General features: G+C 53.6%; 1 protein-coding gene across 4 annotated transcripts in view; it reads left to right on the forward strand.

The window, feature by feature from the left end:
- Positions 1–293: 293 nt before the first annotated feature.
- ACLY (ATP citrate lyase) overlaps positions 294–12,483 on the forward strand; it is a 54,023-nt gene continuing 41,833 nt past the window's right edge. For 2 of the 4 annotated variants that reach the window (XM_033183013.1, XM_033183014.1), the window contains exons 1-6: positions 340–474; positions 5,493–5,678; positions 6,833–6,955; positions 10,023–10,085; positions 10,610–10,800; positions 11,240–11,319. In XM_033183013.1, the coding sequence (XP_033038904.1) occupies positions 340–474; positions 5,493–5,678; positions 6,833–6,955; positions 10,023–10,085; positions 10,610–10,800; positions 11,240–11,319 (778 nt within the window). Of the gene's footprint in view, positions 475–5,492; positions 5,679–6,832; positions 6,956–10,022; positions 10,086–10,609; positions 10,801–11,239; positions 11,320–12,483 lie in introns of all 4 variants that reach the window. The other 2 variants (XM_033183015.1, XM_033183016.1) reach the window with 2 other exon arrangements.

Raw genomic sequence — 12,483 nt, forward strand, 5'->3', positions numbered from 1 at the left:
AGCCAGCTGGACTAACATCCCATCCTCCCCTCCCCCAACTCCCCAAGTGGCAATCCTTCCAGCCCCCCAAGCGGTCAGGCCACAGCCCCCCAGCCCCGCGCGTACTCCTCTTATCCTAGCCCGACCCATCTCCCCATCCGGGGCCACGCCCTCGGCCCCGCCCCGGCCCCGCCGGCTCCCAAGAGGCGGTGGACGGGCCAGCAGGACTACAAGTCCCAGCAGGCCGCGGGGCCCGCCCTCGTGGGGCGGGGCCATGCCGGCAGCGAATTGGGAGGAGCCCTGGCGCTCAGGCTAGGGAACGCGTGTGGCCAATCGCGGGGCCGCTGTCGCCGTGAGCCGATGGGGGCGGGGAGAAGCCCGGCTGGGCCGGGACAAAAGCCGGATCCCGGGAAGGTACCGGCAGTTGGAGCGCTCCGGATTTTGCGAGATTCGTCGGGCGTGTGGAGGAAGTGCCGCGTACGGACTTTCGCAGAGGTGAGCATGGGAGGCTGTTTTCGCTGGCTGGAGCCCGCTCGCCCTAGGAGCTTCCTGCCTCCCTTCCCCAACCCGGAACCGCCTTCTCCGACGCGGGCTCGGTGCCCACGCGCCCTCCCTATACCTGCTTGGAAGTTCTGAGGGTCTTAGCTTTAGGTTAGCCTTCGCCCGGGGTCCCGGCCGGTGGCCGCGTGTCGACGCCCCTTCCCTCCCCCCGCGCGGTACACACATATTCCAGTTCCTGGGAGTTTGCGCGGGGCTTGCAGCCGTCCGTGCTTCTCCTCCCTCTCCCACATTGCATGGGCCCCCTCCTGGCGCGCCTCACCCCTCCCGGGCACAGCTATTGAGGCTCCTCGGGCTCATCGGGCCGCCTTTTGGCCCCATCCGGGTTCCCCCGTCGGATGCCGGGACGGGAAGTAGAGAAAGCGGTGGCGACTGGTCCCACTCCGATCCCTCACTGGCGGGGCTCAGGCCCTTTGGTTCTGTGGGGACAGAATTGAGCTCTACGCCCAAGTGGAGGGAACGAGCTGGTAGCACCTCCGGGTCGGGCAACGCGGGGCCAGGCTGCCCCAGGGTGCCCGAGGCCTCGTCTCGTCTCGTCTCGTCTCGTCTCGTCTCGCCTCGCCGCTAGGACTGGAATCTCGCAGAAAGGACCCTCCTCGCACTGGAGGTGCCGTCGAGTCCAGCCCCTAAGCGACAGATGGCCGGGGTACCACCCCACCCCTGAGCTGAGGCCAAGCCTGGCCGGGGAAAGGACCTCAGGGGGCTGGAGGTTGCTGCCGCCGCCCTCCTGTCAAGCCGGGCAACGGGCCAGTCCCACCGCCTGCCGCCCTCTCCAACCTTGGCAGATACCGTGCAGTGCCAAGGAGTTCTGCCGTTACGGGGTCCCTGGAGGTCTTCCTGGGAAGAGGATTTTGGAAGAGATGATAAGGAAAAGTGCACAGCACAGTTTGGTCAGCTAACCTACTCCTCTCCACCCTTAACTTTGCTGTGTTTTCAGCTGGCTCAGCTGAACTAAAATGTGGGGTGAGGGACAGCTGGTAGGTCCCAGTTGCCCAAAGGGGTGATTTTCACCTTTTAGAAACCTTCCTAAACAGCTTGCGGGGTGGTAGTGGGAAGAGCCCTCAGACACTGGGCAGCTGATGGCTCCATCCCCGTTCTGACACTATGTCTGCCGCAGTAGGAGGCACTGACAGAATTCTGCCTCTTTAGAATATCCTCCAGGGATTGCCTGTCTTCTCAGTAAATAAATAAATAAATAAATCCCAATCCTGCAGATACTAACCTTCAAATGAGTGTTTTTGTCTTTCCTGGAGGCACCCTAAGTAGCATCCCCAGTGATTCCCTTCCACTGGCTGTGTCCCAGGGGTGTGTCCTGGGGAACAGCCCTCTTTCATTCAGCCTCCTGTGTGAGCTGCTTCTCTCAGTGTTTGTTAAAAGTGAACTCAATTCTGGGTCACTCACCCGTCTGCAGAAAAGACCCCATTCAGCTCAGAAGGCCCCACCCTTAGAGAATATGTGTATGTGTGTGTTTTCAGGTTCCTTGGCATGATTTCCCCCAAATGGTTTACACATTTAGCTGTTACCAAGTAACAGTTCCTGGAGTCCAAGCTCAGCCCAATCATCTGTCACTAGTTTGACAGCACATTCAGCTACTGTGGAGGCAGACTAAGATGTTGGGGGGAAGTTCCCAAACCCAGATAGGTATTTGTAGGTATTTGCTCATTCCACTAGAGCAAATATTCTTTTTTTTTTTTTTTTTTTTTTTGAGATGGAATCTCGCTTTGTTGCCCAGGCTGGAGAGTGCAGCAGTAGATCTCGGCTCACTGCAACCTCTGCCTCCTGGGTTCAAGCGATTCTCCTGCCTCAAGCTTCCCCAGTAGCTGGGACTACAGGCGTGCACCACCATGCCCGGCTAATTTTTGTATTTGTAGTAGAAACAGGGTTTCACCATATTGGCCAGGCTGGTCTCAAACTCCTGACCTCGTGATTTGCCCTCCTGGGCCTCCGGAAGTGCTGGGATTACAGGCGTGAGCCACCGCGCCCAGCCGCAAATGTTCTTAACTGGTGGTCAGTCTGTGGGCCATTGGATCATTGTCACAGGCGAGCACCTTGAAACGATATGCACAATTGGATTTGTGTACACTTTTCTGGGGTTTTCTTCAGTCTCAAAAGTCTGAGAACTCAAAGAGATTAAGAGCCATTGCCTTAGAGAGACTTTAAGACCTCACTGAAGGCTGGGCACGGTGGCTTATGCCTGTAATCCCAGCACTTTGGGAGGCTGAGGCGGGTGGATCACGAGGTCAGGAGTTCGAGACCAGCCTGACCAACGTGGTGAAACCCCGTCTCTACTAAAAATACAAAAAAATTAGCTGGGCATGGTGGCATGCATCTGTAATCCCAGCTACTCAGGAGGCTGAGACAGGAGAATCACTTGAACCTGGGATGCTGAGGTTGCAGTGAGCCGAGATCACTCCACTGCACTCCATCCTGGGCTACATAGCGAGACTCCTCAAAAAAAAAAAAAAAAAAAAAGACCTCACTGAACCATTAAAGTTGCAATTTATCTCTGCTGAGTCCACTCCCTGGGTTTGTGAGCCATTTGCCTTCTCTGTATTGGTGAATTTGCAGAGACCATTTTTTATTATGTTGTATATTTTCCTTGTCTCAACCTACCCTCTCTAAGCCAGAATGCTCTAGTGGCAAATCTCTTGTTTTGGTAAACTGGCAAATGTTGTTTTCTATCCTGTATCATCCCCTTGTATCTTCTCTCCTATCCTCCTTCCAAAGACCCTATGGAGATGGACTCTTGGACCGGAAATTTGATCTGGGTCTCAAGAAAACTGATTTCTCAGCTGCGGGGGTCTGTTTTCTCTCCCTTGTCCTTTCCAAAGTTGGGTCTTTTGTCTGTTTTGGAGGTGCCAGCTTCAGGGGACTGTTTTACCGGGAGTCTTAGACTTTTTTCTTCTAGAGAGGCATTGCCCAGGGACTTCCTTTCCCCTGGAGTTATGGAAGGAGTCTGAATTGCTGAGGATGGTCAGCCACTGCCCCCTCCTCTCTGAGTGTGCCTTGATCTGCCCTGGGCTGCACTCTCTTTGGAAGAGGGGGTGGGGGGTGTACCCATTCCATTTCAGGACCAGTTTTTCTGGTCTGAGTCAAGAAGATTGGGAAATGGAGCAGTGGGTGGGGGGTGGAGGACCGTGGGGCAGTGGGGCTGGTCCGGGCGTCTCTGGAAACTTATATTGAGAAGGAATCTCAAGTAATTCCAGGGGAAGGCCAGAAAAGGGAACATCTCTGAGCCCCTTCCCAGCTACCCCAATTTATTCAGATACCAGACTGAATACACCCATTGTGCTATGCTGGATACTAACTGGGGGGCTGACAGAGGCAGCCAAGCCAGGATTAGAACCTGAAGCCCCACCAGCCTGGCTGATTGGGAGGGGGCGCAACGTGGCCCCTGGAATGTTGGCCTTCTCTGAACTGGGAATGGAGACCCAGCTTCCAGCACGTTTAAACCAGCGGGCTCCTTTACTCTGCCCTCCTTTATTTGTACTTGACTTTTTTCTCCCCCAGCAAATTCAACAGCTTTGCTTCTGGGCCTTGGTGGGGGAGACGGCAGTGACTTTTCCTGATCCAGTCAAGCTCTTGGCCTGAATTCCCATATCCGCCTCCCTCCATTCCCCTCCCCAGCTCACTCCTTGAGTTGCCCACAGGAGGATGGATGTATCAGGACAGAGTGGTGGGGAGGGGAGATGACGAAATTCTTGTCATAGACGCTTTGAAGTGAAAAGGACACATGGGCCTGGCTCTTGGAAAAATGGTCTTTTCTCGGGCTGGTGTGGATTTTTCTGGGGACCTAGGTGTAAGAGGGTTTGGGTTCGAGTCTTGTGTCACAACCTTGCTTATTATTAGGTGGGCTTCTTGGGCAAGTTATCCTAACCCCTCTGAGATTTTATTCCCCATCTCAGAGATGGGGTTGTAAATCTCAGTGTACTTCCCAGAGCTCATATGAGATGAGTTTCTTTTTATCTTTTTTTAGACACAAGGTCTTGCTCTGACACCCAGGCTACAGTGCAGCAGTGCAATCATAGCTCACTGTAGCCTCGAACTCCAAGATGAGTTTCCTTATACATGTGATGGAGGATAGTTTCTGCCTCTTCCTCCTCCTCCTCTCAGTCTGGCTCAGTTAGAAGTGACCACTACAGGGTGGTCCCCAGAGAGGCCTCTGTTTTGCTTAGTGAGTTTTGCTCTAAATTAGCAGCTGGATGACTCAGTGGGGCGGGTGGGATGTACTAAAGGTCAGTTTCCCTGCCCTGTATCTGCCCCATACTCAGAGTTGGGAGGCTAGTGTCCGGGAGAAAAGAGGAGAAAAGAGCTTTGTGATGATCCTCACCCCTCCCCTACTCCCCTCCTACCCAAGACCTGGGGGTGTGACCCTGTTTGAAGCTAAGTAAACTTGCTGGCTTGGCCATTGGTCTGGTGGTGTGTAAGGGTATGTGTAAGGGTAAATCTGGGTGTGGGGGAGATGAAACCTGTAGGGAGAGAAAGGCTAGCCTTTTGCAGTTCCAGCCGTATTCTGAACTGGTCAGAGAACAGAAAGGTGTTTCAGTGTCTCTACCCACCTCAAATGGGACCAGCACTCAGATTTGGGTCAAAGCACTGGTATTTCTGGCCTCCTAGCCAGCTGCCTTTTGCTCCAGGATGAGTGTGGTTGTGGGTTAGCTAGTTTGCCTAGAGGGAATGGGGCAGGGTGAGGCAAGAGTCCCAGGGCAAATGGCACCTTTGTTTTTCTCTATCTTCCCTCACCCATTGTCTCTGGATCTTCTTCCTCTGCTGGCAAAAGTGCTGCTTGATACCTCTCTTCCATCCCTCCTGCTGGGACAGCCTTCTTTCCTTCCTCTTGAGAAATGCTGAGATCTGGTTTTATTGTCTGGGGGCAACTGGAAGTGGGTCTGCCCTGCTGGGGAAGATAGTGCCTCCACCCGCCTGCCCCCTTCTGACCAGCTCCTCTCTCCCAGACAGGTAGAGCAGATCCCTCTGCAGCCATGTCAGCCAAGGCAATTTCAGAGCAGACGGGCAAAGAACTCCTTTACAAGTTCATCTGCACCACCTCAGCCATCCAGAATCGGTTCAAGTATGCTCGGGTCACTCCTGACACAGACTGGGCCCGCCTGCTGCAGGACCACCCCTGGCTGCTCAGCCAGGTGAGCCCTGCCTCCACGAATGGCCTGGGGTCTGAGGAAGAGAAAGCCATTGGTTTGTTGCAGATGCGGATGGGGTCATGGGGTTGGAGGCTGCCGGCAGCAGCTGTGGGAAGCATGCCATGGGCTGAGCAGGGTTTGTGTTCACGCTGAGCCCTTCATGTTGAGGTACCCCAGCATGGTATACCCTGTCATGGGCTTGAAACTGGACAAACTGGTGTCTAAATCACAGCTGTGTCTATTAACCATGTGGCCTGGGGCAAGCCATTTCACCTCTTTGAGTTTTAGATTCCCCATCTCTCCAATGGGATAATGCTTACTCTGAACTGTAAGGATTAGCAAGACGCATTTAGCGTCCTTGGTGCCTGGCACATGGTAGGTGCTCAGTAAAAAGTAGGTATGTGTCCTCTCCTTCCCTAAGTGGACTATATCAGGAATGTATCAAGGCAGTTAGGAAGAGTGACCCTGTACTTTGTGAAGAATGGCCCTGACCCTGGAGGGTCAGCATGGAATAGAGGCTCCTTCTTGAGATCTCTGCAGGGCCATTGTTAGAAAGCTCTTAGATTTCCTTGGCAGGGCCCAGAGAGCAAGCCTAGGACTAGTGGTGGGGTTTCTTCCCATTAGGAGACAGCTTACCACAAAGGGATGGAGGGAGTTTCCTGGTCCTGGAGATGTATGAGGAGTGGTTAGGGCTGCTGCTTGGGCCTGTTGTAGACGGGGTTCAAGCACAGGGATGGGGTTGACCAGATGATCTCTAAGGTTCCTTGCTGCGCCAAGGCTCTGTCTCTCTGTTTTCCTCTTTGGAACACGGGTTCTGGTCCATATTCTCAGGGGCTTACTGTTGAATGAAGAAGCCAACGTATCACATAGGGAGGGTAGGGAATCACTGACTCACTCAGCAGGTATTTGCTGAGCGCCTCCTCTGTGCCAGGCTCCATCTGGGCATGAATGCCTCTAGATACCTGGTTGTCAAAAGCAAGGTATTGGCTAGGGTAGGTGGGGGAAGCATCCAAGAGTTGACCCTGAAGGATGGGTGGGGCTGGCTTTGGAGCAGAGTGAATGGGAAGTCGATCCCTGCTGTCCTCTATGTGGATCTCCAAAATACTACCCTTTATTTAATTCTTCCTCACTCTAAATACAAACCGCTCTCGTTCCAGAACTTGGTAGTCAAGCCAGACCAGCTGATCAAACGTCGTGGAAAACTTGGCCTCGTTGGGGTCAACCTCACTCTGGATGGGGTCAAGTCCTGGCTGAAGCCACGACTGGGACAGGAAGCTACAGTGAGTGGGCATGGGGTCAGGGTGAACGTGTGTGGTAACAGAAGCAAATATGGTCACCTCCAGGTCAGCAGTTCTGTGGCTCACCCCCACAGCCAGTCTCATTGTAGCTCAGGGAAGACAGAAGTCCTGTGGCGCTGATCCACTCAGGTGGCCACCAGCAGTAGGCCCAGTCTTGGTGCCCATTCCCAGCTCCCTCATCATCCAAACTTCTTTCTTTTATTGGTTTGGGCAAGATGTGCCGCAGAGGTAACCTCAATGTAATTCAAGAGCCAGGTGGAAATGGTCTGATTCTTTTTTTTTGAGACAGTGTCTTGCTCTGTTGCCCAGGCTGGAGTGCAGTGGTGTGATCTAGGCTCACTGCAATCTTGGCCTCCCCGTTCAAGTGATTTTCCTGCCCCAGCCTCCTGAGTAGCTGGGACTACAGACACTTGCCACCATGGCAGGCTAAGTTTTGTAATTTTAGTAGAGACAGGGTTTCACCATATTGGCCAGGCTGGTCTTGAACTCCTGACCTTGTGATCCACCCGCCTCAGCCTCCCAAAATACTGGGATTACAGGTATGAGGCACCACACCCGGCCTGGTCTGAGTTTTTTTTTTTCTTTTGAGGCGGAGTTTTGCTCTTGTTGCCCAGGCTGCAGTGCAGTAGCGTGATCTCAGCTCACCGCAACCTCCGCCGCCCAGGTTCAAGAGATTCTCCCGTCTCAGCCTCCCGAGTAGCTGGAATTACAGGCATCCACCAACATGCCTGACTGATTTTGTATTTTTATTAGAAATGGGGTTTCTCCATGCTGGTCAGGCTGGTCTGGAACTCCTGACCTCAGGCCTCCCAAAGTGCTGGGATTACAGGCGTGAGCCACCACTCCCAGCCCCATTCTCAGAACTCCTTTCTTTCCAGTTTCCAAAAAGGAAGGGTTATGGTAGCTTGTGATAGCATGTGTGCCTAAGGGGTGGATTAAAAAATATGAAAAAGGCAGACACACAGTCATGTAGGCAGAAGGACATACTGGGTCGAGAACCTAGGATGTCATAGTTAATAACGTTGAAGAGTAAATTCAGTTCCTTTTTAAATTTTTATTTATTTATTTTTGAGACAGGTCTTGCTCTGTTGCCCAGGCTAGACTGCAACCTCGATGTCTTGGGCTCAAGCATTCCTCCCACCTCAGCCTCCTGGTTAACTGGGGCTACAATGCTACAACACCTGGCTAATTGTTTTGATTTTTTATTTTTTTGAGACAGAATTTAGCTCTTGTTGCCCCAGCTGGAGTGCAATGGCCGGATCTTGGCTCACTGCAACCTCCGCCTCCCAGGTTCAAGTGATTTTCTAGCCTCAGCCTTCTGAGTAGCTGGGATTACAAGCATGCACCACTATACCTGGCTAATTTTGTATTTTCAGTAGAGACAAGGTTTCTCCATGTTGGCCAGGCTGGTCTTGAACTCCTGACCTCAGGTGATCTGCCTGCCTCGGCCTCCCAAAGTACTGGGATTATAGGCATGAGGCACTGTGCCTGGCCTACTTTATTTTTTTTAAGACAGGGTCTCACACTGTCATTCAAGGTTGTAGTGCAGTGGCACGTTCATATCTCACTACAGCCTCCACTTCCCAGGTTCAAGTTATCCTCCCACCTCAGCTTCCTTAGTATCTGGGACTATAGGAGAATGCCACCATGCCAGACTGCTTTTTAAATTTATTTTGTAGAGATAGGAGCTCGAATGTTACCTAGGCTGGTCTCGAACTCCTGGCCTCAGGTAATCCTCCCGCCTCAGCCTCCCATGTAACTGGGACTACAGATGTGTGCCACCAAGCCCAAATTCAATAACTGACTTCTCTCAGCTTGGTGATGAATTTCAGCCATGTAGATGAGAGAGTTAGAGTGAAGCATGGTTTAGGAAGGCTAAGAAATGCCTGGAAATAAAATTGTGTTTCTTTTCACTCCCCAAGGGAGCTGGAGGACTGAGGGAGGGAGTGGGGCTGAGGCTTGGCCTAGCCTGGGAAGAATGTGCCATCCACACCTGGCTCTGTGGAGCACGTGGTTCTGAAGGGCCTGGTGCTCGTCTGGGGTGAAGCTCTACCAGGGATGAACTGTTCTCTTCCTTGACTGCCTCGGGTATAGCAATGAAGGTGGTGATGGAGATGTCTTCCTCCCTCTTTGGGCTTCCTCAGAGTAGCCCTTAATGTCAATTTCCCAGTTTCTAGCCTTCATGGGTAAAGAGGGATCCTTGAAGTTGCACATGGACCCGGGCATGAAGTGCCCTGACCCTTGAGTTCCCAGGCCTTTGGAGAGAGGATGATGGGATGGGAGGGAGGGATGCTGAGCACGTCCCCAGGGAGCACATCCTGCTTCCTTCTGCTGGCCTCTGGGAGGGGAGGGTGGGGGACATCAGACATCTGAGCTGGCAGCAGCGTTGGGCCAGCAGGAGCGGCTCATTACCTCTGATGGATTGCTGTCTGGTCCCTGACTCAGCAGTGACACACAGGCTGGGCGGGGGGTTTGGGACTTACTGGGATGAGGGCTGTCTCGCCGCAGCCGCTGCCAGGGAATCACTCAAACTGATTAGCTCTGCAGGCCTGTGGTCCTCAGCCAGGAGAGTCTGTGTGGAGAAGTTTCCGTGATTAAGCCCTGGCTCCCCACTTCTCCACCCATTCCCCACTCCTGGACCCATGTCCTGAGGCTGAGTCACTGTGCCTTCCTCAAGGCCCATGAAGCAGAATGGTCATCTCCCTCCTACCCGGTTTCCCCTCCCCATCAAGCTCTGCCATAGCCGTGACTTGTTGGAGCCCTTTCACTTGTGCAGGTCCTGTGTCACCCTCCAGAGGAGGCCAAGAGTGGGCAAGAGTGGGCAAGTGTGCCTGTTCAGGCACAGCTCGCACCAGAGCAAGGGGTGAAAGGGCATCTCATGAGGACTTACTGAGCTTAGGGATCTGTGACCCCATTTTTTCTGAAAAAGTCTCTCTGCTGGGTGTGGTGGTGGGGGTGCTTGGGCACCGCCTCTGTGCAGTCCCTCCTTCTGCCCTGGGGGCAAGACGTGCCATCCCTCTGAGTTTCATTTCCCTCAATTTTTCTGTAGGTTGGCAAGGCCACAGGCTTCCTCAAGAACTTTTTGATCGAGCCCTTCGTCCCCCACAGTCAGGTATGTGTGAGGCGGCTCCAGGCTGGGTCTTCTCCCTCCTGGAACTTTGGGTTTGTCCGCCATAACATGATGAAAGAAGTCAAGCTGATGAGGACAGTCAGAGGGACCAGGGTCCCTGAAGCTGCACTGAGGATCTGAGGGTGCTGCGGACTCAGGAGTCCAGAGGGGAAGGAAAGGACTTGGTCTGCAGCAGGGAGGAGTTAGGACTGGTAACAAAGGAGACTTCCCAGCGCAGGGATGAGAACGACCTGCAGGCGGGCCCCATTCCTCAGCTGGAGTCACACTGATTTAGTCGGGACCGTCAGCCAGTGGGTTAGTGGCTGCTTCTGCTTGTCCTTGGGGAAAAGATGGTGGACAAGTCTCTGGATGAATGTTTTTTACTGGGTTTTAGAAAATGAGACCATGGGGATTGGTTTCCTTTCCCAGTACATGGTAGACGCCCCCCCCATCTTCCCCAGTTCAGCGCCCCTCACCAGCTTCACCCCCCAACCCCAATCCCACTATCCCGTCTCTTCACCTGCAAGGCGGAGGAGTTCTATGTCTGCATCTATGCCACCCGAGAAGGGGACTACGTCCTGTTCCACCATGAGGGGGGTGTGGATGTGGGTGATGTGGACGCCAAGGCCCAGAAGCTACTTGTTGGCGTGGATGAGAAACTGAATCCTGAGGACATCAAAAAACACCTGTTGGTCCACGCCCCTGAAGACAAGAAAGAGTTGAGTAAGAGGGACGGTAGGGAGGTGGCAGTTGGGGTGAGAAGACTGACAGGCTCTGGGCATAGACCAGGGAGAGCAGAGCGGTCTCCTCTCTGGGTGTCAGGTGGTAGGCACGGCCCTGTCCTGAGGAAGACAGCTGGGTGCAGGGCGGGGACTGGCTCACAACCAGACTGAAATATGCCGCCAGCGTCCCTCACCTCCTTGCCCCTGTCTGTCTGACGCCTCTGCCTCCAGCTTCTCGCCTGACAGCTCCTTTCCGCCTCAGTGGCTGAAGAGTGATGTCCAGGGAGCAGGGGTTGCAGAGGAGATGGAAGGGCCGGCGGGATGCGTGTTGGGAAATGGAGCTGTCAGTGGCAGTGAGATTGCTGTGGGGCACCTGGGGTGCTGCCGAGCTGCTCCCTGATGGATGAACTGTCCCTCTCTCCCTCCCACGTCTAGAATTCTGGCCAGTTTTATCTCCGGCCTCTTCAATTTCTACGAGGACCTGTACTTCACCTACCTCGAGATCAATCCCCTTGGTAACTGGGTGTGCTAGGCTGGGAGGGGGCAAGGGTCCCAACCTGACTCCCACTTGCCAGAGGTCAGCACAAGACAGATGTGCACAAGCAGAGGGCTTTCTATGCTTGTTTAGTGCCAGTTCCTGTTTCTGAGCTCTCAGAAGACTAGTTCTCTTAGTCAACTCCAACTTCTCTTTGGTCTTAACTTGCTCTGAAGTGGGGAAATCCTGTTTTGTTTTGTTTTGTTTTGTTTGTTTGTTTTTGAGACAGAGTCTTGTCCTGTCGCCCAGGCTGGAGTACAGTGGCACAATCTCGGCTCACTGCAACCTCCACCTCCTGGGCTCAAGCAATTGTTCTGCCTCAGCCTCCCGAGTAGCTGGGATTACAGGTGCCCACCACCATGCCCGGCTAATTTTTGTATTTTTAGTAGATACGGGGTTTCACCATGTTGGTCAGGCTGGTCTCGAACTCCTGACTTCGGGTAATCTGCCCGCCTTGGCCTCCCAAAATTGCTGAGATTACAGGCGTGAGCCACCACGCTCGGCCGGAAGTCCTGGTTTTGATCTGACTATGCTGCTGCTCCTCGTGCCAGGTCAGGCTGTCTGACAGCAGGAGGTTGGCAGCCTCTGCACTGCTCTCACCCTCTGGCCCTTCATTCTTCCTGGTGCACTCAGAGGCCCCACACTTGCCTCCCTCTGTGGGAGTTGTTCAATCATTAACCCTTGATGCTGGGAAGAGCTTGTTCTCAGCCTCTTGGGATGTGAAGGAAGCAGGTGGTGTGGGGGGAGAGTGGCGTGGGCTGGCTCTGGCCAGGACTTCTCAGGGCAAAGTCCAGGAAGGCGAGAAATCAAATCATTCCAGCTGAGGATGCAGCCCCTCTAATGGACCAGATGGCCTTGTGCTAACTCAATCAGCTAAATGGCCCTGGGGGAGGAGGAAGATGGGTGTCCAGTGAAGTAGTATAAATGAATCCTGCTGACTGAGAGTCCAGTGCACCCCGTGGCTCTTGCTCCACCTGACACTGTGGCTTCCCCTAGCCAGGCCCTGGGAGACATAGATGTGCATACCGGTGGGGGGTCTTCTGTCAGCAACAGGTACCTTTAAACACTTTTAAAAAGTTTCCAGACCATGGGTTTGCGCACGGTTAGATACTCAAAGCAGGGAGTGTGGCGTTTTGCAAAGATG

The sequence above is a fragment of the Trachypithecus francoisi genome, unplaced genomic scaffold (assembly GCF_009764315.1).
Source record: "Trachypithecus francoisi isolate TF-2019V2 unplaced genomic scaffold, Tfra_2.0 Lachesis_group20, whole genome shotgun sequence".
Classification (NCBI taxonomy): domain Eukaryota; kingdom Metazoa; phylum Chordata; class Mammalia; order Primates; family Cercopithecidae; genus Trachypithecus; species Trachypithecus francoisi.